We start from the raw sequence: 24,942 nt of genomic DNA, 5'->3' as shown, positions 1-24,942 counted from the left end.
CTTGAAGTGTATCCCAGGAGCCAAGACTGGGGTAATGAAAGCTCACTAAGTGAACTGGAGTGTTAGAGGAAGGGGTTGCCCACAGGAGTGAAGAATGTCTACACAGAGTCTACTCCAAGGATGCATAACCGAAATAAATATACCACATGAGCCAGGGAACATTTACAGAAAGCAGTACACCCGGAGAGCAAAAGAGTTAAGGAAGAGGAGTTTGCACCTGGACCCGAAATCTGTTGCTGAGGGAGTGTAGGATGTATGGTAGAAAGGCCTTCTCTATAGGTGTAAATGATTGGTTACAGAGGGTAGTATATGTTTGTTTAATCGGTTTTAGAAAGGTGTTTACGTTAGGAATGAGGTTACTCTTAGATATATGGATGAATAACCGAAGGGAGTTTACCCCGAATCCAGGTATGTATTACCTGAAGGAGGTCACTCGCCACCAAGGGTGGGTTATTTGAAAGTGTTTGTCCCAAGAAGCTGAAGAGTTTCAGAAATGAGCTATACAGAGGAGGCAAGGAAGCTCTATAGAAAGTTGTTTGCCCCAAGAGTTTTAATATTTGGTGAAGGGGTTTCCCCTGGGAATTGCTCGTGGTTTACAGGTGAATTGTTGTGGCTTGAAGTGATGTGCTCAGTGCTTTAAATGGGAACAGAAAAGTGCAGGTAGTCACTATTTAGTGTACCGGTTTGTTCCTGAGAAGTGCCGGGACTATCCTAAGAGTGCTGAGAAGTGAAGGCACTGTCGCTCTCAAATTAAAGAAGTGCAGGAACTCAGTACCGGACAGTACCTAAAATGTCCATGGACTTGACAATTCTCGCTCCGGTGCCTACTCGATTCATGGGTTCACACTCTGCGACTCTGGGCAATAGCTTGCTTAATCTCCACAACGGCCCCTCGCGGCGGGATGCCTGGCTTTCACCTTGCGGATACCCTGCAGGGGTTATCTCACAGGGGAATACCAGGACGGGTTCCCTAAGCAAGCGCTTAGAAACCGCTCGGTGATTTGCGCTATATAAATTCCTGTACATTTACATTTACATTTACAGTACCTGCACATTTAAAGCACTGCAGTAGGAAGAAGTTCTCAATGCAGTGAATAACTGGTTACAGAAAGGAGTCTCCTTTGTGTCTTTTAAAGCAGTGGTGTGTGTTTAATCCTTCCTACAACATATCCTGTCCCGCAGAATCATGGAAGAGTGCCCTTTACCGCTGTTTGTTTTCCGAGTCTCGCTTGTATACCGCGCCGTATGGCGTCACCAGCAGGGGCCGCCAGCGCGAGCCAGGCAGCTGGAGTCTTGCCAGAGTGAAGACCCCACAAAGCACACGTCTGCCTGACGGGCTCTTTACCAGAGCGCGGGGGCCCCGGGGGCTTCAGAAGAGGTGGCGGGACTGCTCACTTCTCCCTGCGGTGAAAGGTGGCGGCGTGTCATCGCATACACAGGCCTTCATCACACATCCGCGGCGGCGATAATTGGAAAGAGTAAAGGCACGGAGGCGCAAATGGCGGGGAATGCAACAAGTATGGGGTTTTATTCATGCACATAAAACGCCTGGAACGTGCAGGCACAGGAATTCAATTCCCTCCTGATGAAGTGACGGCAGCGGCAGGCGGCCAGAGTGGGACAGCAGGGCACGAGGCCGCACCACTTGCTGTGCGCAACGCGGGACGCGTGTGCTTGACATACATCGGATCCTATTCGGTGGAAATGAGCTAAAGAATGAAAAAATGTTGTATTTCACTGTTCATCATTTTTTATTTTCGTTTTTCATGCACGAATTAGGCCCATCTTTTACCAGCAGAACATTGCTAGATTGAGACATCATTTTCAGGTGCACTCGGCCACTCTGTCTACAGTATGGCGCTGGTGCAAAGGCAGTGGAATCCATCTTTGAAATCGAAGTATGCCCCATGGAAAGGGGACGGCGCCAGTGTACATTTAAAGCCCGCGTGATCTGTTTTACAGAAGCAGCAAAACAAGCATCTGCCCCAAACACGACCCCAGCCTGCCCTTTCGCATTCAGAGACAACCGGAGGAACAAACGTGATCTCTAGGATATACCTGTCCTATAAATACCGACAAAGCACTGTCCTAATAATACAGATCCGAGCCAGCCCTGTAGCAATCATAGACAACATGCAGCACAGGCGGGGTCTATATAGGTTACAGCTGTAGTGTATAAATAGCGACCCCAGCCAGCCCTTTAGCATTCAGAGACAACCGGAGGCACAGGCGGGGCGCTAGGATATACCCACTGGAGTATTAAACTCAAGGGGGCCTCCCTGCAAGACAGGTGGAAGGGCCCCCTCCGGGCTCAATCAGGAGCTCTGCAGCCAGAGTGCTGTACTGAGGGGCCCCCTGGAGCGTGGGCGATTTACGCCCAACTACTTTCAAACTTCACCAGCCACCACTGTTCTCTATTAGAACAGGAGTGGGTAAATCAACGTTAAGCAACCAACTGAGCGAATACAGGGCTCTATACCTACTCTATTCCTACTGTATTTCGACAATGAATTGCACTAAATGCATTTTTTGTGTGTTTTGTGAATTCTTTTGGTGTATGTTACCTATTAGAAATAATAGTGGCATGGATCTAAATGGAATACAGGGAGCCGTTTTTGCCAATGGAGCAGAGCAGGGAGGTAACAACTGATTCACCACTCCCTCATGCTCCCACCAATATTCACAACAATTCCTAATGTGTACACTAATAAATGCAAACAACCCCACTTTTGTATTGCCTTTGATTTTCTCCTTAGGGTACATTCTGTTTTGTTATGCCACAGGGGCTTTTAGTTCTGAACAAATCTCATTACTTGAATTCTAGTCCCACTCACTGGGTGTGATTCTTATGAGGGGTGAGTATTCTTCAGCACCACCCACCCGCTGACAAACAGCACTACCTCTCAAGGCCAGAGTGTCACCCATCCTCAAATTCAGTTGTTTTAGCTGTACTTACTTTTCCTGTACAGTCTTTCCCCAGGAGTGCAAATCTGCATGGCATTGGAATACAGATGAGGTGGTCACTTGCTGCCACAGTCCTTTAGACTAATGCCAGTGGTATAACGTTAGCCCCAGCAGCCCCGAACCCCCATCCGGCACTGTACATGGGCATGGGGGCCCTGGTCTGAGGGCTCCTGACTTGGTCTGGAGAATGGGGGCCCCTTCCGTGTACTTTGCAGGGGACCACCTCAAGTTTCATTACGCCGCTGACTAATGTGTCAATGTCTATTGTTATTGAAGCCAGAACATGAGTCCCCATCTAAGAACCAGCCTACCCGAAACTGGGAATCTGGGGAGACACAGCACTTCTACCATTAAAGGCCATCAACTTAATAGCTCTCACAACAAATGATAATTTAGAGTGACCGAATTCTCCAGTTGTTGTCCTTTCCCTCCTTATGCATGCCTGGCTGCAGCTAATCAGGTGAGGGGCAATAACTAGCAATATGTGGTCAATTCAACTATGCTTAAAAACTTGGGCAGCTTCGTTTGCATGGTCCAACCTGACGCTAGACTTGGAGATCACCCATTTACCAACTTTTGGCACACCTTCTGGTGCTCATATGTGGCCAGGCTACTGGCATGTTGAACAACTCAGCATGTGTGTTTCCCAATAACGAGTGTCCCCTCTTCCCATTCCATAGTCTATTCAACTCTCTTCCTCGTTTTCTTGCACTCTATTTGTATTTCCTCAAACGCCATTTGCTTGGATGGCTGAGGGTTGTTTGCTTCTCTGTGCCCACAGCCCACTTGCCTCTCCACATTTGTCTCCTGCCATCCTACACCCTCTTCCTAGCCAGTCCAAGATCCTTGTGTAGAACTGCCCAAGTTGGGACAGCAATCGATCTAATTATTATTTGGTTGTGTCCTGAGCTTCTCCCGGCTGCCTTGATGCCGACAGTTGGGCTCTCGTGGGGCCCGATTCACAGAACTAACTTAAGACAAAATCCAAAACTTACTATCATTTTGATATTCACAGAAGGCACTTACTCATTTCAGTATTCACAGAAGTTAGGAGTCCTAACTTTAGGACTCCAAAATGCCTTTTTTGAATACCGAAAGTCTTAAAGTTAGGATTTTTCTCAGTTTAGGAGTCCTAAAGTTAGGAGTCCTACCTTTACTACTCCTAAACTGAGAAAAATCCGAACTTTAAGACTTTCGGTATTCACAGAAGGCATTTAGGATTACTAAAGTTAGGACTCCTAACTTGTGTGAATACGGAAATGAGTAAGTGCGTTTTGTGAATACCAAAATGAGTAAGTGCCTTCTGTGAATACCAAAATGAAAGTAAGTTTAGGATTTTGTCTTAAGAAAGTTCTGTAAATCAGGCACGTTGAGGCTAGTGACTTCTGGGCTTGAGGGCTACTGTATTGTTACATCAGGGCCGGCCCTAGGCATGTGCAAACTGTGCACCTGCACAGGGCCGCCAAACTCCAGGGGCCGCCACGACGAGGATCGGATCGGAAGCCGAAGGTCACTGGCGGCCCCCTGGCAGGATTTGGCGGCCTCCGGGCAATGGCACCGTGAGCGTTGTTGTCTTCAATTCATAGGTGACTGCATCATCCCCGACCTGTGAGTGAATTGTTCACTTGGGAGCAGGGGCGTAACAAAGGCCCACGCAGGGGGGGGGCGCGCTCCAGGGGGCCCCTCAGCCTCTTCATGAATGAAATGCCCGGCGGGCGGCCTCTTAATGAAACGGTGCGCCATGCGTGCTGCACTCACGCCTCGGGGGCCTCCTGCTCCAGGGTCCCCATAACACAGACTCTCTTCATGCATTATTTTCAGGGACTTGGCTATCAATGGCGCAGAAAGCAGTGGCAATGAGGCTCAGGGGTGTGAGGGTCCCAGAGACTCAAATTATGTTTGCATTTTTCTACAAAGCTGTGACTAACATAAATTAGAGAAGCGCACTGAATCTCGCTATGTGAGTGTAACTGTACCTGTGAAAACAAAGTTACTTAGTACTGACCTCAGATATACAAGCAACAGTTTTTTTAAGCTTACAGGGCCAAGGGTGTTGGCAGAAGCATATATTTTGAGTAACCTCGATGCCACATATTGCCATGAAGAAGTTCCCTGCAGAGATACGAAATGCGTTGGCTGGCCTTTAGGTGAGAAATTGGTACAAAGAAGTAATTGAACATGGTCTGAATTGGTTTGGGCAATCTATGGCATTTCACTCACTAAGGACTAGCAAACAACTTAAAGGAAAATAAAATATTTGAACTTTCGAGAGTGCCTTCCTGTCCTCATTACTTTTGTCAGCTAAAGGCACAGGAGGGGCTCTGCGCCACAAAGCTGCTTGAGGAGCATGTTCAGGAACTGAGATGCACATTGGCCGGTTGACGGCCTCCAAATAAAATGACATGGTGCGCATGCACACCTCTGGAGGCCCCGCGCTCCAGGGGCCCCCTCACAGACTCAGCAGCCTTTCATTAATTAAATGGCCCGGGCCGCCTGGCAGCCTCTTAATAAAATGGTCAAGGTGCGCACCACGCCTGTGCCCCGGCCGGGCCTCCGGTGATGTCGATGATGAGATGTGCAAATAGCGAACGGGGTAATGAAGTGATTAATTTGCACTGTCACTCAAACACACACACTAAATGGTGGTGGTGTGCGGCCCCGGCCAGGACCGAGCCTCTGCCTGACTGAGGATCTTTATTAATTTATTAAATTGTGGTGGGTGCGTGTGGGCGGCGCGATGGTGTCATCGCGAGTGGGCCGGCAGGGGCTGATGACCAACCAATGCCTTTTATTTTAAATTAGTTGTCAGACATGCGCATTGCGAAGCGGCGCGCCCGCAATTAAAAGTGCGCTTGATGGTAAGACTTGTGAGCCTGAGGTGAGCGAGGGCGAGGCATCGTGACCCTGCCACGCTATGCCTAACGCCCCGGCCAGACACTGAAAAGGACCGTCACCGGCCCCGGGCCATAATTTAAATTATTACTAGCCCTGGGCCCTGCTGCAGTGCCTGACTAGCTTGCCTTTGCCCTGCCTTTTGTGCTGCCAGTTCGCCCCTGCCTCTGAGTCTGAAGCTGCAGGCCTGCCCTCAAGTCAGTCAGGTGAGTCTGCCCGAGGCATGTGAGGGGGGCCCGCGCTCCAGGGGCCCACTAAACTCAGCAAGCCTTTTCTGACTTCTGCTGCTTATGAATGAAATGGTGCGCACCACGCCCGCCACCAGTGACACGGCCTCTTATAATAAATTAAATCGTGCGCACGCACGCTGGGCCCCAGCCGGGCCTTAGAGGCACTTCATAAATTAAATGGTGCCTGTTTCGGATATTTGTATGATTCCAAGTGTATGACTTAGACATGACTCTGATACATGGAAGTCATTTAACAATTATTTGTTACGCTGTGCACCAGTTAATTTAGAGTTTCTCATTCCTCAAATGAGTAATTTCTCAAATTTTTATGTTTTTCCTTATCTTCATAGCTTGATTTTGCGCGCAAGAAAATGTCCCTCATAATTACTCTGAAATTATGAAAATGTCACACATGGCAATCTGAAACCTTGGCAGCTATGCTCTTCCTATAGTTTAGAGGTGTGCAAACTTAATTGATCACTGATATATTCAACAATTAAAGAGAGCCTTATGGAAACATGGTGGCAGCTTGACTGACACATATTGGAATGGTGTATCTACTCTGATTAGTTTGGAATTACAGGCAGGACCCTTAAGAAAATACAGCGGCCCAAAGTACATTGTTGGTCCTTTTTTAGAATTTCTCTATCTGTAATGTTGAATGGATGATTTATTGAAGGTCCCAAGATTTAAGTTTGAGGGAACTTTAGATGGAAGACATGTCCAGATGAGACCCGAAAAAGTGTCACGGGTCGAAAAGTCGACATCCCATCCCTACGTTGCTTTCAAGAATTACAGGGTTCCCTAGAAGATACTGTATATGTGCAGATAGGATCTCTACTTTTGTTTATTTCCCAAAAATGTGTATGCAACCCTAGGTTCTGCTCAGAGTCTTGTTCCATGTCTTATAAATATTTGTTCATTGTGAGCACTGCGTCATCTGCAGTAATTTTGAGACATAAGAAATTTATATTGTTTCTATACCACAATTGTAAGACTTCAAAACGTTTTTTGTTGTAAATCAAACAATCATCTAACGACTTTTCTGGACGTATTATTAAAACACCTTCCTGAGCTCCGCCCCGTCCGGACCCCCACATCCGGGGCCCCCACCTACGCTCCCTGCACAGGGCCACCATGAGCCTAGAGCCGGCCCTGGTTACATCTGCCTGAATCCCCCAGACAAAGCAGCGGGTTGATGAAGATCGTGATTAGCAGTCTCACAGAATATCATGTCCAAATATATTGTCTGACATAAATATAGATTTATAAGTTTTGTACCCTACTATCTCTTTTCTTGCCTTCATGTTTCCCCCCCACTGTCTTTTTTCACTCTTCCACCTACGTTTTTCTGCACTTTCTCTCCATTCTGTTCCACACTGTACTTAGAATTTCTCAAAACTGACACATGGAACAAGAAGAAGACCTGGATACCCTTTTTTATCACCATTGATAGCTCCAAGCAGAAGTATCTTATGAAATCCTGCCCCTGCTCCTTCGTCTTTTTGACTCCTTCTCACATTGCTGATGGGACCGCTTGTGTCCAAGGCACAGCCTCTCAAGGCATCAATAGACAAGGAAAACACTACATTCAGACGATGTACTCACTATATTGAAGATATCATTGAGGACATCATCTGAAGCATGCTTTTGTTTATATCATGTGTGTTCTCATTGTCTAATGATACCTTGATATCCACTGCTGTTTGCAAGATCTAGTGCTATTGCCCACCTTGCGCCACGGGTCGGTCCTGTGATTTTTGCACCAAACTTCGTCTCAACACGAGGGCAAGGGCAAGACATTCCTAGTGTTCTGAGCCATGCTAAAGTCAATGGGACCATTGAGAATGGCCAGGAGTGGGACTGTGGTTCAATAGATATCTTCTGAGTGAACCTTTGTTCAAGGACCTGGGAATCAGGCTAAAGAAATGAAACTATGTTGTATCACATATTACTAGCACTCAGTGAGCGACAATATGTACCAGGGTGGGCAGCTCAAACCTTAGTGAGACCGTACTACAACGCATGAGAGCCAAACCTAATGTCGGCGACTGTGACTTGTAGAGTGAGACGAGCACCCAATTTGCTCCAATGAGTATGACTCACAATGTCTGAATGAGGCTTTGCTCCAAGATCATAGACTCACAATGTGAGAGATTGTGTTCAATGAAGTGAGATTCACACCCAGTGAGTATTTTTGTTCTTAAAGGCAGTAGGGTGACATGCAATATTGAAGCTGTAATTGAAATCATCAGATTCACACCTAAGGTGAATGATTATACTTGTTTTGCAATTCTGTAATTTTATGTATTCAAAACAACAAGGGCACCCATACGAGTCAGCACAGGACCTCGGGGAACATATTTCTACAACAACAATGGTCCCATGGACAAAAGGTTACGCAAAAGCAATGAATATAGACACAATGGAAACTATATTGAGTAGTTTGACTTGTCCAGCCGGACAGCGGTCAAGAATTTTTACTATACACTTAATATGTCATATAAAATACCTTCAATTCTTTAGAGTAGGACACAGGCCTGTACCCTTACGCTACTGCCAGGGAAGTCTACCGAAACCGGATCTATCGGCTCGGTGAAACGCGACCAAGCCATCCGCTGGCGCGTAACCTGCCCCCTATTACGGGTAGCTACAACGCTTCGATCATACCCAAACGGGTTGATGACCTGATTGATTGCATTATTACTCTTCCATAACCACACCCTGGCCGGTGTAAGACTCCACTACTAAGCGACTGGCTATTGTGGCATGTATTATTTAGGCATATATATTTTGTGTCCTGATGATGATCCCTTTGATCTTGTAAGTGGGATCGAAACGCAGTCGACTTGTTGTAACACAGTATACCTGAAATGTATACCGATTGTGTAATGGTGTAAACTGAATTTCTGACAATGATGCATCTGCAGAAATCGCTCACTCTTGCCTAAATACTCTTTTCTGTCCCTTCACTGCCTCTCCACCTTGCCAATTTGTAAGGGTAAGGGCACAGGCCTGTGTCCTAATCTAAAGAATTGAAGGTATTTTATATGACATATCAAGTGTATAGTAAAAATTCTTGACCTCTGTCCGGCTGGACAAGTCAAACTACTCAATATAGTTTCCATTGTGTCTATATTCATTGCTTTTGCGTAACCTTTTGTGCATGGGACCATTGTTGTTGTAGAAAAATGCTGTAATTTTAAGCGCTTCTGCCAGGCGTGACACTCACACCATATGAGTGACAGCACGGTATGAGACTCATAACTAATGTGCCACACTGTGCTCATCTTCAATCTAAAAATAAATATATACAATTAGAGTCATGAATACCAGTGTACGTTTATAGAAACACCTATTGTTTTAAATAGTTTTATCCTTTGATTTTATTTCTAAGAATGTGTCAACTAGAATGGCCATCAAAAAATTGATTTATTTTCCTTACATGAATTGCAAAACCATTGGCTTTCATTCATGCAGTGGTGGATCTTCGCTCATCCTTCTCAGGTATTCATGACTCTAATTGTACATATTTATTTTTAGATTGAAGATGATTTGTTTTTAACTGATCTGTCCTGAAGAAGGTGTATAAACAACCTTAAAGACACCGAAACGCGTCGACAAAAGGTCTTTTATGAGTATTGTTTTAAATTATTTGTATAATTCATTGTATATTAATTTTCAAGTGAATATTGCTGTATACTAGATTATAGACGCAACTTGTTAGAAGATAGAGACTATAGGCCGAACGAGTACGCTCTTAGTCAGCTAGACTCAAAACTGTGTTGTTGTCTAGATTACCTGATGTACTGATTAATTTTTATTGATGAAAAGAGAAGAAAGTGTTTTTAATAAAATTAACAAACAAAACCTATTTTGCATTTGATCTGTCCTAAAGTTGTGCCATGATAGTTACTAGATGGTCGTTTTATCAGTATGAGAATTAATTGAGGAACAGAGAAAGGAAATCTTTTTGTTTACTGTTTATACCACCCAGTCCTTTCTGGTTTTCTGGGTAACTCTCTCTTTTGTGAGGTAGTTATACTCTACAACACGTATACATCTGGTGCACTTGAAAAGTCCACTAAGGTGTGAATCAGGGGTCGTCAGAGCCGTAGTAAATCCTGCCTGACCTACATTTGCCAAGGTGACAGCACTATTTCCCAAGAGATACTTTTGGCTAATACACTTCACTACAGATGCTTCACAATCAAGACTTGCCAACATTGTGTTTAATTGTATACAATTGTATAACATGTAATTGTATATGACTGTTCCCATTGCTCCAGTAGAGGGCTTGTGGCTTTTGTTTTTTGAAACAAGGGATACTGTGGTCAGAAGTCGAGCACTTTCATTTTAATTCCTCAGTAAACTGAGTTTAAACTTGTGGTTAAGTTGGTTGAGGTGGCCTCTGGAATTCGTTCACGTGCACTAAAAGTCGAGGAGAACAAAAGATTATTTTCAGGGGGCTGCAGGAGTCGTGCTGGCAAAGGAGGTGATCTGCCAGACGCACTGGTGTGATAGCTGAGTGTGTGGGGCCTTTTGGCTAAATGTGGGCCTGTTTTATGGTCGGGTGGGACAGTTTTTTCATTGATTTCCCTGATACTGCCACTAATATTGCAGACAGCAGGCACAAACCAGCATCAGGATATCACAAAAAGAACTGAATTTATTGGATTATTTTGTTCAAAACGTTTTTTTTTGTTTTCAGAGGTTGTGCCTAGAGAGCTGACACTCACACTGGGTGTCACGGACGGTTTATTACAAACCAGCATCCGACAGCTTGCAAAACACCTGTAGAGCATGTTCAAAAGTGCCCTCGTTTGCAAACGTGGAACACTTTTTCATCTTTCTGAATCACACTGGGGACCAGTTTTATTTTGGTGGCCCAGCATATTTCCCATCTCGATCGACCTTGAGGCTGCCTCTTGATATTGGACACGAAGTACAGCAGTCCACGGAAATGAACTCGAAATAAACGTTTGCAATTTTATGTCATTTTAGACTCATTTATTTTGGTTATTTGTGCTTTAGGTAATTATATTTATTTTAACCCCTTCGCCGCGGGGCTAATTTCCCCGCAGCGCCGCGGTGCTCGTGACAAGCCCAGCTCGCCACGCTGCACAGCTCAGCTCATCATGACCTCGCCCGTTTCTTAGAACGCTCAGCACAGCAGGGGAATTATCCCCGCGTGGGAGCGCCACGGTGATCATGACGAGCTCAGCTCGTCATGAGCACAGTGCCACGGAGGTGCTAACACCTTCTTATCATTTCCAACAATAACCTTTTAATACTTCAGAAATGGCATAATGGGCAAAGCGTTTGCGTTTAATTTTGATTTTCTCACTCATTGACAGCCTGTCAAAGCCCCCTAACTCCATAAATTCTGTGGCTCATGAGAGACAGTGCAATCATTGTGTGAAGAAGAGGAGTGTGGAAGCAGCGTGCGTCAGCATTCTGAACTTCCAATGACGTGCTCTGTGCCAAGTGCAGAGGCTGTGCTTTCTTGGCACTACTTCTCAAGAGAGCTGTGTGAGTGACTGTGTGGGCTCCTTCCCATCTGCTTAGCTGCTCCACTGATAAGGGCATGCGTCCCTTGAGGGCAGCACAGAAGGCCTGCTCCGAGAGTGGAGGACTACAGTACATACATGACGTCAGAGTGAGCTCCATCTCTCTGTGGGTGCGCGTTGTACTATATCCTGGAGGAGGGGCAATCAGCGCATGGAAAATATGAGCTCTTAAACTAAACTCTTCCATCGGCTTGACTCTTTTTATACTTAAGGCCCAAGTCCTGCCAGTTCTCTCTAGACTTTCCACCCAGCCAGAGAGGGCCTTTTTACTACACCGGAAGAACACTGCTTGACTAAAACCATAATAAACAAACAAGCATTGGCAAAGCTAGTCTCGATTTAAAGTTTTGACATTGCAGACTGTTGGACTTGGCCCTTTTTGCAGGGTCATCCCGGAACTTTTTGCCTTCCTCCTCTATTTTATCTGACCTGTTGTTGGCAGTTTTATGACTCTGGGCACTTTACCACTGCTGATCAGTGCTAAAGTGCATATGCTCTCCCTATTATAAATTGATGTATGGATTAGTGACTCCATAATTGGGTGGTTTGGTTTACTTGTCAGACCCTAGTACAGTGCACTGAGTGTGCACAGGACTTGTAAATCCAAATGCTGCTAGTGGGCTTGCAGCAAGGTATTTTCTTGTCTAACTATCCAAACCTGCCTCTGATAGGTTTTGTATTCCTTGTCTGGAGTTTGAGTGACAGGGCTGGGGGATTCCAAGAGACAGGATGAGTCGGCCCAGTGGTGAATAGAGAGATCTGCATCTAGATGGGATGGAGGAGTTGCACATGGGACCTGAATAGGACTTTGCTTGCCCCCACAGTGCTGGCTCCACCCCCTGGGATGTGTCTGATGTCTCTGCCCTGCACTGTGAAAGGAGAGAATGAAACATGTCAACAGAGTGCTCCGGGCTGTGCTTTTCCTCCACAATGCTGGCTCCACCTTCTGTGGGGCGTCTGATGTTTATGCCCTGCATGGTGAAAGGAAATAAGGAGTCATGTAAACAGAGTGCTCCAGAACTGGTTTGAACTAGGCAAAGGCCCCTCTGCCTTCAGAGGACAACAGATTTTGGGGTATAAATATTGGGATCCTGATCCCAAGAAATTAGATCACTTTTGGACTACAAGAAGAAACCTTTGCTGAGGAGAGGAACCTGAAGAAACTGAGGAGAGACTATCCCTAAGCTGAAGTGCTGAATGGGGGATTGGCCTGCAGTGGTTGCCTGACTGCAAAAGAAAGGAGAAATAACTTTGTGTGCTTTATTTTCAAGTTGTTAAGGATCTCCAAGGGTTTGGAACAGAGCGTGCCTCCCGCTGAAGTCTCCGGGAAAACAGGCTTCAAACCCCAGCTCCCCAGAGTTCTTTGGAAGTGCCTGCTGCTGTTTTGGGGCCTTCTAAGGGACTGCTTGTCGCAAGGAGCTGGAAGTGCGACTCAACGAGGAAGAAGCGTGTCGCCGTCGCTGCTGCTGCCGTCATATTGTGAATGTCGGTGCTGTAGCTGTCGTTTTGCACCGCATCGAGAGAAGCGTCTCACAACGAAGAGGAAACGTGTCGCCGTCGCTGCTGCTGCCGTCGCATCGTGAATGTGAGTGAATAAATGAAATATAATTTACATAGCGCACAGCTGGTCTGACAGAAGTGTCCCGGCACTCAAGCTTGCAAAGTGAAAAGAATTTACACTGCTCTAAAGAAATATGTTTTTAGCGAGGTTTTGGGGGCTTTTTCCAAGTCCAACTCTATATGAGATTTAGGGAGCAAATTCCAGTGTTTTGCTGTTAAGCAAATAAAGTAGGGTCTTTCCTGCCTCTCCTTATGTATCTTAGGGATACATATTAAGCCCTGATTGGAGTAACAGAGGGTTCTATTGGGGACCTAGTGTTTAAATCTTCATTGTAAATAGAGTGGGCCGGAAAGGTGAAAAAACCTATAGCTGATGGTAAGGGCTTTGAATATTATCCTATGTTTGATGGGAAGCCACTGTATAGTTTTCAAATTCTGCACAGAGGATTGTCTTTTCGGGTATCTCAAAATGAGGTGAGCCGCAGCATTCTGAACCAGCCGTAATGTTTGTATGGAGTCCACTAAGCAGTCCAAGGTACAGCGAGTTTGTGTAATCTAACTCAGCCATCATCATTGCGCGGATTAGCATTTTATGAGACTGATCTGGCAAGAGTCTTTTTTAAAGATTTTAGGAGCAAAAAACAGGTGGCTGTGATCTTTCTCACTTGAGGCTCAAATGATAGCTTATTATCAAAAATTACACCCAGGCTCCTGACTATTTATTTCTCTAGATATGCATCATTACGCTGTGAGGGCCACATCATGATCATTTATACGTAGACATGCATCACCAGGCATGTGCACGCATATGTTATGATGAAACCTGCAGTGGCCTCCTGGTCAGGGCCCTGGCACCTATTATTTTACAAATTAAGCACTGCTGTAAAGCAATAGGTAAATAATAAATTAGTGGAGAGCAGAGTAGGCAAAAGTGGAGATGGAGGAGAAGGGGAGGACGAATGGCCGGAGCCGGAAACAAGACAAGAAGGAAGGCTTCTTTTAAGGGGGGTTATTCCAGGTGAGGTGTAATGTGACCCATCTCTAAAATGTCCATGATTATGATGCAAAGAAATCAATATGTTTCCTATGACTACCAGTATGCCATCTTCTTCCTCTGCCCCTTCAAAGTGCCTAAAAGTTTCACATTGCTTCACATTTTCACCCCTACCATCTGTATGCTTCTGTGGTACCCTTTAATGCTGAGCTTTCAACATTCTCACCCTCTAAGGATAAAAGCAGGAGCCATGTTGGGGCTTATGGAGCTATCTTGGCCTCTCTAGGCCTTGCATCCTGAGATTGGGCTACAAGCATCACTTCTGTACACAAGGCGCGCAGAGGCGACATAGGGTCAGTACGTGCCTATGCTGGTCTTTGCCCTTCCCTGCTCAGAAGTCAATGATACCACGTGGGGGCAGGAGGAAGAAATCCAGTGACCACATCAGGCACATGAACTAAGAACGCAGACTCTGAGCACACCCAACTTCTGACACAGGCTACGCCTTCAACACTTCCCCTCTGTAAAGGGACAAAATCCTGACCACTGTCGGGCAGATATTCAAGTGGACACCAGGAAGTATGCCACAGCAATCAATCAATCAATCACAGCATGTATATAGCGCGCTACTCACCCGGAGGGTCTCAAGGCGCTTGGGGAAGGGGGGTCCGCTACTGCTCGAACAGCCAGGTCTTGAGCTGCTTCCTGAAGGCGAGGTGGTCTTGGGTCAGGCGGAGGTGGGTCGGCAGGGAGTTCCACATCTTGGTGGCGAGGTAGGAGAAGGATCTTCCTCCTGTGGTGGCTCTTCGGATGCGGGGGACGGCAGCGAGGGCGTGGTTGGTTGATCGAAGCTGGCGTGTGGGAGTGTAGAAGTTGAGGCGGCTGTTGAGGTATCCTGGGCCTTGGTTGTGTAGGGCTTTGTGTGCGTGGGTGAGGAGTCGGAACGTGATTCTCTTGTTGACCGGGAGCCAGTGCAGGTCTCTCAGGTGTCCGGAGATGTGGCTGTGTCGGGGGATGTCCAGGATGAGTCTTGCTGAGGCGTTCTGGATTCGCTGGAGTCTCTTCTGGAGTCTGGCAGTGGTTCCGGCGTAGAGGGAGTTGCCGTAGTCCAGTCGGCTGGTGACAACAGGATCCAAAACCCACTCAGATAGCATAAAACAATACGACGTTAGCACTGGAAATGCTAGAGATGCAGGAATGTGTGAGGAGAACTGGTTATGTTGTGTTTTCAATGAGGGCAACCTTCGATCAAAGGAACAATCGGCCACATGCATCATTGTTGCCGTTTGCGATTTCTTAATTGTAAAAATTAAGGAATCGCAATTAAGAAATCGCAAACGGCTATGCACCAAGAAATCGCAATTTTTTTTGTGATTTCTTAAATTTCCTTAATTGCGATTCACAATTTGCAAATCACAATTAAGGAATCCCTTCCCATTGATTCCTATGGGCCTATAGGCCCATAGGAATGAATGGGAAGTCATTTTCAATTTGCGATTTGCAATTTGCGAATCGCAAATTAAAAATGCAATTTCAAGGGTGCAGGGGGGTCTAAAGGACCCCCCTGCACCCCTGAAATATAACTTTAAGTGCATTTTTCATACACACATGCCCCAGTGTGTAAAATGAAACTTTTAAAAATGCACTTTTGTGCATTTTTGAAAGTTTTCACAAATTACCATGAAGGTCAACTTCATGGTAATTTACCTCTCCCTATTTGCGAATTCGCAAATTTAAAATGTTCATGCATTGCATTTAAGAAATCTCAAATTGCGATTTCTTAAATGCAATCGCAATTTTAGAAATCGCAACGTAATTGCGATTTCTAAAATTGCGAAAAACATGATGCATCCCAATTTTGTAAATTGCATTCGCAAACGGCCGAAAATTGCGATTCGCACCGTTTGCGAATGCAATTTACTTTGATGCATGTGGGCAAATGTTTTCTAACAGAATCAAGGACATTTCTTGGCTGATTCAGGTACGACACGAATGACTATTTATATAGGGGGAAAACACACAATGAATCGTCTCTAGACATGCATACTCTTTTTGCTATACTTGCCCAACACATTGGTATCAATAATCGACAATGGAAGGATGAATATCCGAGTCAGCCCTTTCGGGATTATAAAATGTGGTCTGCGGTTTTCAGCTGGCACTCAGCCCATCATGTTAGGTTATCATTAGAAAGCGTCTGTACTCCTGCCGAAGTACCACCCCGCCATGGTCAGAAGTCTGCTGTTACGCAGTAATGATGCGGTCCCGCCCACGCGCGGGTAGATACCATCTCTGTGCTCGGTACAGCTCGTCTCTGAAGTAACGTTCCATCAGAGCGCTGAGTGCACCAGGCGCTGTCTCCGAGGGCGGGAGCTGAGGGAACGGCTGGCTCCTGCTTGGCTAATAACTATCCATTATGATTTTACAAGGGACCCGCAGACATCTCTCTCTTCACACTGGTGCCTTGAGCAGAAACTCACAACATCAGCCTGGAGATTTCCTGATTTTTGCATATGAAAGTTCGAGCATGGCAGAAGGAACTAGGAGGCGTGACTATTAAAAAGCAAGGAAACAAGAGTGACTCGGATGCCAACCAATGGTAAGTGTTGATAACTAATGGGGAGGCTCTAAACATGTTTTGAAGCAAAATAGTTTAGCTAAAAGCACTTGCACACTGTAGGCAAAACCTAAAAATGGCTTCTCTATTGTAAATGGAGTTTTCCACTTTTCCTACAGCTATGCCACTGCCCATATTTTTTATACAAATCACAAACCTGCAATATTTCACAACTAGTAATACTTGATGCAGAAAATGGATGTGCCCTTTCTTATAGTTACCTCTGGCGTCATTTTCCTTGTGGTTTTTAAACCCTATGGTGTTTACAATCATATACGTTTTTAAGTACATTAAATGAGGTGCGGAAGCTTCGCTTTCAATGTGAAATCCCAAATGCAGAACAGTTTACAAGACATGCGTGGGGAGTGTATAATGGGCAAAAACGACTAGAAGTTTGGACGTGAATAACGTTGCACAGCCCTAGTCCTGTAACACACAGCCTCACAGCTGGGTCTCAATGTAAGAACCTCGTTCTTATAGATCGCTACATAATGCCAACATGTGTCCTGTGGCCAAACATTTCAGAATGTCATAATGGAGGAGCAGTGCTAAACAAGTAGTCTGGTGTTCATTCATCTCCTGAAAAGTGCATCGTTTTCAGCGTTCTGGAAGTGCACAAGTAGAGCATTCCAGAATTGAGAGCTCAGAGCTGAGAATCAGAGGCCACCAGGCAATGTTTTCTTGAATGATGAGGATAATTCAGGTAACAAAATAAGGACTAGGGTGAGAACTCACCCATTCTCCCTAGAGACAACTAGAACCTCAAAAATGCCATGTTCTGTGCTGTGTGAAGCGCATAAAGTAGTACAGCACCGGAGTTTGTAAGACCCGCCTGGCGACAATGGCATTAGCGGAGCTTGCACTAGCAGAGAATCACGCTGTGGTGCAAAGGAGAACGCAATGTCTATCCTAGGATGAGTACTGAAGGCAAAGCCTCCAGGACTTTTTCCTACTTCTAGACAGCCTCACAGGGGTCAGACATGTAAGATGTGTGTTTTAGGGTAAGGCATACATGTTATTTGTATGTATATCAGGAGAAACACAGCTTCTCGCCTTGCTTGTGTCTGCTTTTCTTTGCATGAGGATTTGGGGCAAAGTTGGATCCCACTTTTTTAGAAAATCTGGATCTTCATCAAAACCTAAGATTTTTGTGCTTGCCCACTCTCGACACGCCGGCCTTGACTATATTAGCAGACAAAGGTGTGAAATGGTTTATGTTGAGCATGAAAAGAAAATTCCAGTGCACAATAGGTTTTGCATGTGGAAGCTGATCAGTTGCTTCTGTTTGTGGTGCTTTGGATGCTTGCCTCGTTTTTTTCTTCCTTTAGTACCACACATGCACTAGTGCAAACCCTGAGTAAATCTGGCCCAAGGAGGCTAGAACCCATACCATGGTGACCAAGGTTCCATAAAAGGTCAAAGCTGGTAGAGGGAAGGCGTGGTCACTCCAGTGGTTCTCATCAGGGGGGCTGATGCAAATATTGAAAATGCCCATGATAGCAATAGATCTTGTAGGCATTGGCTATTTATTTATTTATTTATTTATTTATGCTATTGTATTGTTCCAACCTTGGCAGCCGGGCTCCATGTCCCCAAATTAGTAATTAGGTGTCCGAATTTGAGGGCTTCACCACACCCTTTTCCTCTTAAGATGATTTAAGTGTCAACTAGGAACTCATGTAAAGAGAAATAAATTGCAGACAGAATGCAAAGGCGGATGAGGATTAAAGTGATGTGTCAGGCAAGATGTTACAGAAGACCAGATTTATGGGTTGCCAAGTCTGGTCATCTCCCCTGTATCATCAACGTAGACACAAAAGCCAAACATAATGATGTGTAGGTACACAGTAGGACAGTGCATCAGGATGCGATGAGACTATGAAAATGGCTATGATAGACTATTCATCAATGAACAGGATTGCAAGTAACTTCTGTTGACAATCCTAATCCAGATGGAATTTACAGCCTTCCATTTTATCCTGCCTCTTAGCATGGGTGGAACAAATGTTTCGTTCATTTTCAGTTAGGTCAAAATGCCAAAACATGTGGGTTTGGGGCATTTTGGTAAATCAAAACAGCAAAAAAGTATGGTACTCACAGAGCGTTCTTGGGAGGGTATTTGGACAAATATCGAGTCAGTAAAATATAGCTACATTATAATCGAGCATGTAATATTGTGATGCAGAAATATCGTTGATAAAAAAATAATTATTTTTAAGATAAGTAATATTGTTTTCAAAAATATCTGCGGTAACATCTTTTTTAATAATACAGTTAAAAATATTGTATTTGTAATTATCTCTATGTATTTTAATTTATATATTAATTGCATGTTATAAATTGTTTGTATAATTGTTGTTACTGTTTTTAAATATAGTTTGTAATTGTATGTTAAGTATTATTGAAATGTAATTGTTAAATGTAAATAGTAATTTAAAGTGTCATAGCATGTTATGCGGTTTGTAGTGGTACAGGGTGGAAATTTAATTAAGTATAATTCATTGCTAATTCATTTTATAATTAATAATAAATATTTAATTGTGTACCTATTATTTTTCAGTTATATTTTAGGTGTGGGTTGTTGGGTTTGTGGGCATATAAGATGGGAAGTTAATTAAGAAATAATTAATAATGTTTTCATTTATTAATTATTTCATTGATAATTAATTATATAAATTGTGTAAATATTATCTTTTTTAATTTATATTTTAGGTGTGAGTTGTGTTTGTAGGGGTATATGATTAGAAGTTAATTAGGTAAATATTACATACCAATTAATTCATAATGTTAATTAAAATATGTAATTGATGCATAATTATGTAAATTGTTTATATATTAGGTGTGAGTTGTGTTTTTAGGAGGATAGGGTGGGAAGTCATTTAAGCCATAATTAATTAATAATTAAATATTAATGTGTTATTCACTATTGTAGTTAATATGTTAATTGTGTTATACTTATTTAAGTCATAATTAATTAGCAATGAATTATTCATGTATTATTCATTATATTATTTATTACTTAATATGTTAATTGTGTTGTACTTTTTTATTTAAATTATATTTTAATTATGGGATGCTAGGTATGTGGGGGTATATTGTGGGATTATAACGAAATAAATGAATAGCATTTTTAAAATATTATTATTATAAAAATATAATTATGTAAATTGTCGAATTGTTTTTAAATGTATATATATATATATATATATATATATATATATATATATATATATATATATATATATATCTATACTACTATTATAAAGAGAGAACTGTGTCCTTTGAGCCAGGTAAACTCGAAAAGTACACCACCAATAGCAACACCCAATACAGCGTTGGAAAGGGGGGGTCCTGTAGATGGACATAGGCTATAAAAAATATATAAATAAACGTTATTTAAAAAATAAACAATAAAAAAAAGTGGTCCCTAAGAAGTAGCGCCGGCCGTGTGCGCTAACAACGTGGACGTGCTTGCTGACATCATCCAGCGCGGGAAGGAGCGGTGGACAGCAGCGGTGAAGTCGGGCTGAGATACATGAAGCGCTGGGAGGAGCGGAACGTGTGCGGCTCAGAGAAGCGGTGGGAGGAGGCGGAACGAGGAGCGGTGAAGTCGGGCTGATGGGAGGAGGCGGAACGAGGAGCGGTGAAGTCGGGCTGGTGGGAGGAGGCGGAACGAGGAGCGGCGAAGTCGGGTTGAGGTAGGTGAAGCGCGGGAGCACTGGGAGGAGGCGGAACGTGTGTGGCTGAGTGAAGCGCGGGGAGTAGTGGAAATGTCGTGGCGGGCGGGAGTGCACGCAAGGCGGAACGTGTGCGGCTGAGTGAAGCGCGGGGAGGAGTGGAAATGTCGTGGCGGGCGGGGGCCGGGGCGGGAGTGCACGCACGCCTGAAATGCTGCCCCCCTGTTGTTTTTGCAAATTCCGCCCTAAGTGCGCTGGGGATGCCCAGACGTGGGTCCCAGGCACTCCACACCACTGGAGTCAAGCTAGCCGGGCTGATGAGAGGTGTTACCTCGAAACCGGTCCGGTCCTCGGATGCTTGATTCCGTTCTGGGAAGGACATGGCTTTTGTAGTTCGGACTGGACTGTTCCCATGGGGCACAGGGTCAGAGCTGATTTGCATATCGCCATTGTCTAACCCGGGGTGGTGTGGAGTGCAAAAAAAAAACGATGGATTTGGGCCCAGATCTTTGGACTGGGTTGAGTGTGTGACATTGATCCACATTCGGTCCATCACCTGTTGTTTTTGCAAATTCCGCCCTAAGTGCGCTGGGGATGCCCAGACGTGGGTCCCAGGCACTCCACACCACTGGAGTCAAGCTAGCCGGGCTGATGAGAGGTGTTACCTCGAAACCGGTCCGGTCCTCGGATGCTTGATTCCGTTCTGGGAAGGACATGGCTTTTGTAGTTCGGACTGGACTGTTCCCATGGGGCACAGGGTCAGAGCTGATTTGCATATCGCCATTGTCTAACCCGGGGTGGTGTGGAGTGCAAAAAAACGATGGATTTGGGCCCAGATCTTTGGACTGGGTTGAGTGTGTGACATTGATCCACATTCGGTCCATCACCTGTTGTTTTTGCAAATTCCGCCCCCAGCCCCCTTCTGCCCCAGGCAACGCTGGGGCGGGCTGCTAGTATATATATAAAAGAGTTTTTTAGTTGATCAATTAATACTGTTATTAAAATACTGTATGTGCTTGAGGTGAAGTGCTTTCCCTACTGTTGCACAGACTGGGTTGGGGATAGTATTTTTTACCACTCCTTAGTCCAACGCTTTCCCTACTGTTGCATCAACTGCAGTGGGAACAGTATATTTTACCTCTCCGCAGTCCAACACTATCCCTACTGCTGCACAGACTGGAGTGGGACTAGTACATTTTACTCATCTTGAGTTCAACGCTTACCCAACTGTTGCACCTACTGAAATGGGAGTAGTACATATTACCCCACCGTAGTCCAACATTTTCACTACTGCTTCACAGACTGGAGTAGGAATAGTACATTTTACCCCTCCTGAGTCCAGCACTTTCCCTACTGTTGCACTGACTTGAGGGGGAATAATGCAATCTACCCCTCCTGAGCCCAACGCTTTCACTAGTTCTGCACAGACTAGAGTGGGAATAGTAAATTTTAACCCTCATGAATCCAACGATATCCCTACTGGTGCACCGACTAGAGTGGGAATAGTACATTTTACACCTCCGCTGTCCAATACTTTCCCTACTGTTGCACAGTCGGGAGTGAAAATAGTAAATTTTATGCCTCTAAAATTCCAAAACTTTCCCTACTGTAGCAGAGAATGCAGAGGGAATAGTATATTTATTATTCCTATAATTCAATAGTTTTGTTAATATTTGTGTATTAAATTATATATTTTTATATATATACATTGAAGATATTTTTTGTAAAATGTATTTTTTCTATTCTTTACTTTTTTATCTATAATTAATTTAGCAGTTATTAAACTTTTTTGCAGTCTATTTTGTAATTTGTTTTGCATTACATATGTGTACATAAACAAACATACATATATGTGTGTGTGTATTTATTTATATAAAGATATATTTAGATATAGTTTTAAATATTATTTTAAAACATATTTCATTTATATTATATTAATGTTGCATGTTAAAACATTAAATATTTACTATTTTTAAATATCCATATATTAAAAAACAATATTTTTGTATACATGTATACGATTTAGGTGTAAAACAATATTTTTTGCCCAATATTATTGTTGTATAGGGAGACGATATTTTTAACATTGATATTTAGGACTCAATATTTCTGCAGGTCGATATTTGTGGTTTTGATATTATGTCATGGATCCCTTTGGACAAATGTCCTCAGATCTTTTTTTCTCAACGTAAAACAGCAGTGAAAGTGTGGCAAAATGGATGCCTAGTCTGCTGATTTATTTCATGGAAGGACGAAGAGGAATTCTAGCTTCTTCAGACTCAGTAGTCTGTTAGTCATCCGTTGTCATGAAAACAGAATTCACTAATTTGTGCACCCTTTCAAGTTCCTATGCGAGGACCATATTCTCCCTCTGAACCAAAACCCCTAGTAAAATGCCTAATCAGTAGGTGGGGTTGAAGCCAAACCTCCATACTCAACTAAATTTGTAGGTGAAACTTGAAGAGAAAAGCATGTCAATGGGCAGGGACAATGCCTTGAGATAGGATTGTGTGACCTGGGTTTCACACAAGAATGTCGTGGTCTAAATATTGTCTTAAAAAAGTGTCAAATATTAATTACAAAAATATTACCCCATTTACTGCCTGTAAAAGAAGAATTGTTGGTAACCAAGGTTTTGCTTAGATACTATCGAATGTCAGGCGTGCTAAATACCAATACCAATTAGGTCGAAGTCTGATGATTAAAAATAAGTGCTGGTTCCCAAAAATAAGTGCCTGTGGGCCGGTTTTTAGAGTAGAATTCAGTAACATTACCACTTTTTTTAGCTCTCCGGTTCGCTAATGAGAGCCACTTTTATTTTGGTCCTCGTGTCTCTTTTTCAATGGCTGCCGGCACTGGTAAAATCGGTAGGGTGGGGGGTGAGGTGGGGTGGGGTGGTTAAGAAAGTCGACAGATGACGGGGTATGTAAAACTAAACAAAACATAAATAAACCACTTACTTTGTGCATGGCACATCGCCGAGTTGGCACTGCGGCGAGGTCAAGGTAAGTACTTTTATTTATTTTTTATTTAATATTACCTACTCTGTCATCTGTAAACTATTCCCCATCACCCAACCCAACCGCTCTTGCGTTTGCCGGCTGCCACTGCTCTTTTTTGTCCCAGTCCAAGCCTGATTATGCACATGTTAATTCAGTCCGCTAATACTTCGTTCACTAAATCAATCACTTTGCTATTTTTGACATACTTGCATATGCATGTGTTCCTTTCTATGTTTATTCCATCATTACGTAGCTTGCTCACTTAATTACTGACTTGCTAGTTCATTAATGTGAACACATTTTAATTGTCCAAAAGGTTTACTCACTCAGCAATGCGAATAGAAAGTCACTCTTTTCTAAGCACATGCAATCTTCGCCAACTTATTTATTTCTTTGCTGCATATTTGGTTATTCTCCTAATCAGGGATTCAGTCAATATGAAAATGAATCCCCAATTTATTAACTATCTCACGTGGTAACATTTGGTCATTCACTCTCTTATTCACTTATTTGATTATTGGATTTTTCCAGTTGCTTACTCATTTATACAGTCTGTTATGCGCCCAAGTACTCGCTCGTACTCTAATTTCAGTCTACCAAATTTGGCACCTCTGGAATTTTCCATTGCATAGAGCAGCGCTTCAGAGTAGCCATACCTGTATATCTTATATCGGGTTGTAAATCCTTGACGGTGTCTTTCCACAAAGGATAGGTAGCTCCGTGAATGATGGAAGGGTCCTCTGTCTGAAATAAGCCAATCAAATTCCTTGGAGACATGTTGCTCAACAGTTGTGGCTTCCTGGTGGGCGGACTGTACTGTGATATGGTCCCATATAAACAGGAAGGAGATGACCTCAACGAACCTCCAGTTCATGCTTTTCTCCCTGCCTTGCTCCTCTCATTCTTGCTCCATTCTGTGGAGTCCTGTTATGAGGAAGAGAGAGACAGACATAAGCGACCAAATTTAAAGGAAAAGTCAAACAAAGCAATACTCTTTTATGGATTATTCAGGTTTAACTCAGAGATCCAATGATCAACACAGACAACCAACATTTCAAGGGTAGAAGAAGATTAAATATTTTGTTTTGAAGGACAAGGAGAAAAATCATACACTGTTAAGACCATACCTGGGTTGACCTTTATGAAAGAGAATTGAGCTGACTTAAAAAACCTCTTCCACTTCTCCAAAGTAAAGGTAACAATGAAAGGATGAAAGGGCTATATGTCTAGGGAAGATCTACTTGCATGATATGCATCAGAGTATATTCAAGTGTTATTAGACATACAAGGCTTTCAAAGACTTTGATTTGTGAGGAAGGTGGCTGATAACACCCAAGATAGTCTCCTTCTGTTCCAGTACAGGTTAATGCTAGTGCTGCGTTTCATAAGTCCAAAGATGGACAGAGCTACTTTTGCATTTGGAAACACTGAAGCTT

General features: G+C 43.7%; 1 protein-coding gene across 1 annotated transcript in view; it reads right to left on the bottom strand.

Annotated features, from left to right (window-relative positions):
- Positions 1 to 24,942, bottom strand: part of BRINP1 (BMP/retinoic acid inducible neural specific 1) — a 438,971-nt gene that overhangs the window by 293,081 nt on the left and 120,948 nt on the right. Inside the window, exon 2 of the mRNA XM_086921092.1 lies at positions 24,163 to 24,430. Coding sequence (XP_086777218.1) covers positions 24,163 to 24,380 — 218 coding nt within the window. The 5' untranslated portion in view covers positions 24,381 to 24,430. The remainder of the gene's footprint in view (positions 1 to 24,162; positions 24,431 to 24,942) is intronic.

Source organism: Lissotriton vulgaris, chromosome 5 (assembly GCF_964263255.1).
Source record: "Lissotriton vulgaris chromosome 5, aLisVul1.2, whole genome shotgun sequence".
Taxonomy (NCBI): domain Eukaryota; kingdom Metazoa; phylum Chordata; class Amphibia; order Caudata; family Salamandridae; genus Lissotriton; species Lissotriton vulgaris.
This window is presented reverse-complemented; position numbering and strand designations above follow the sequence as displayed.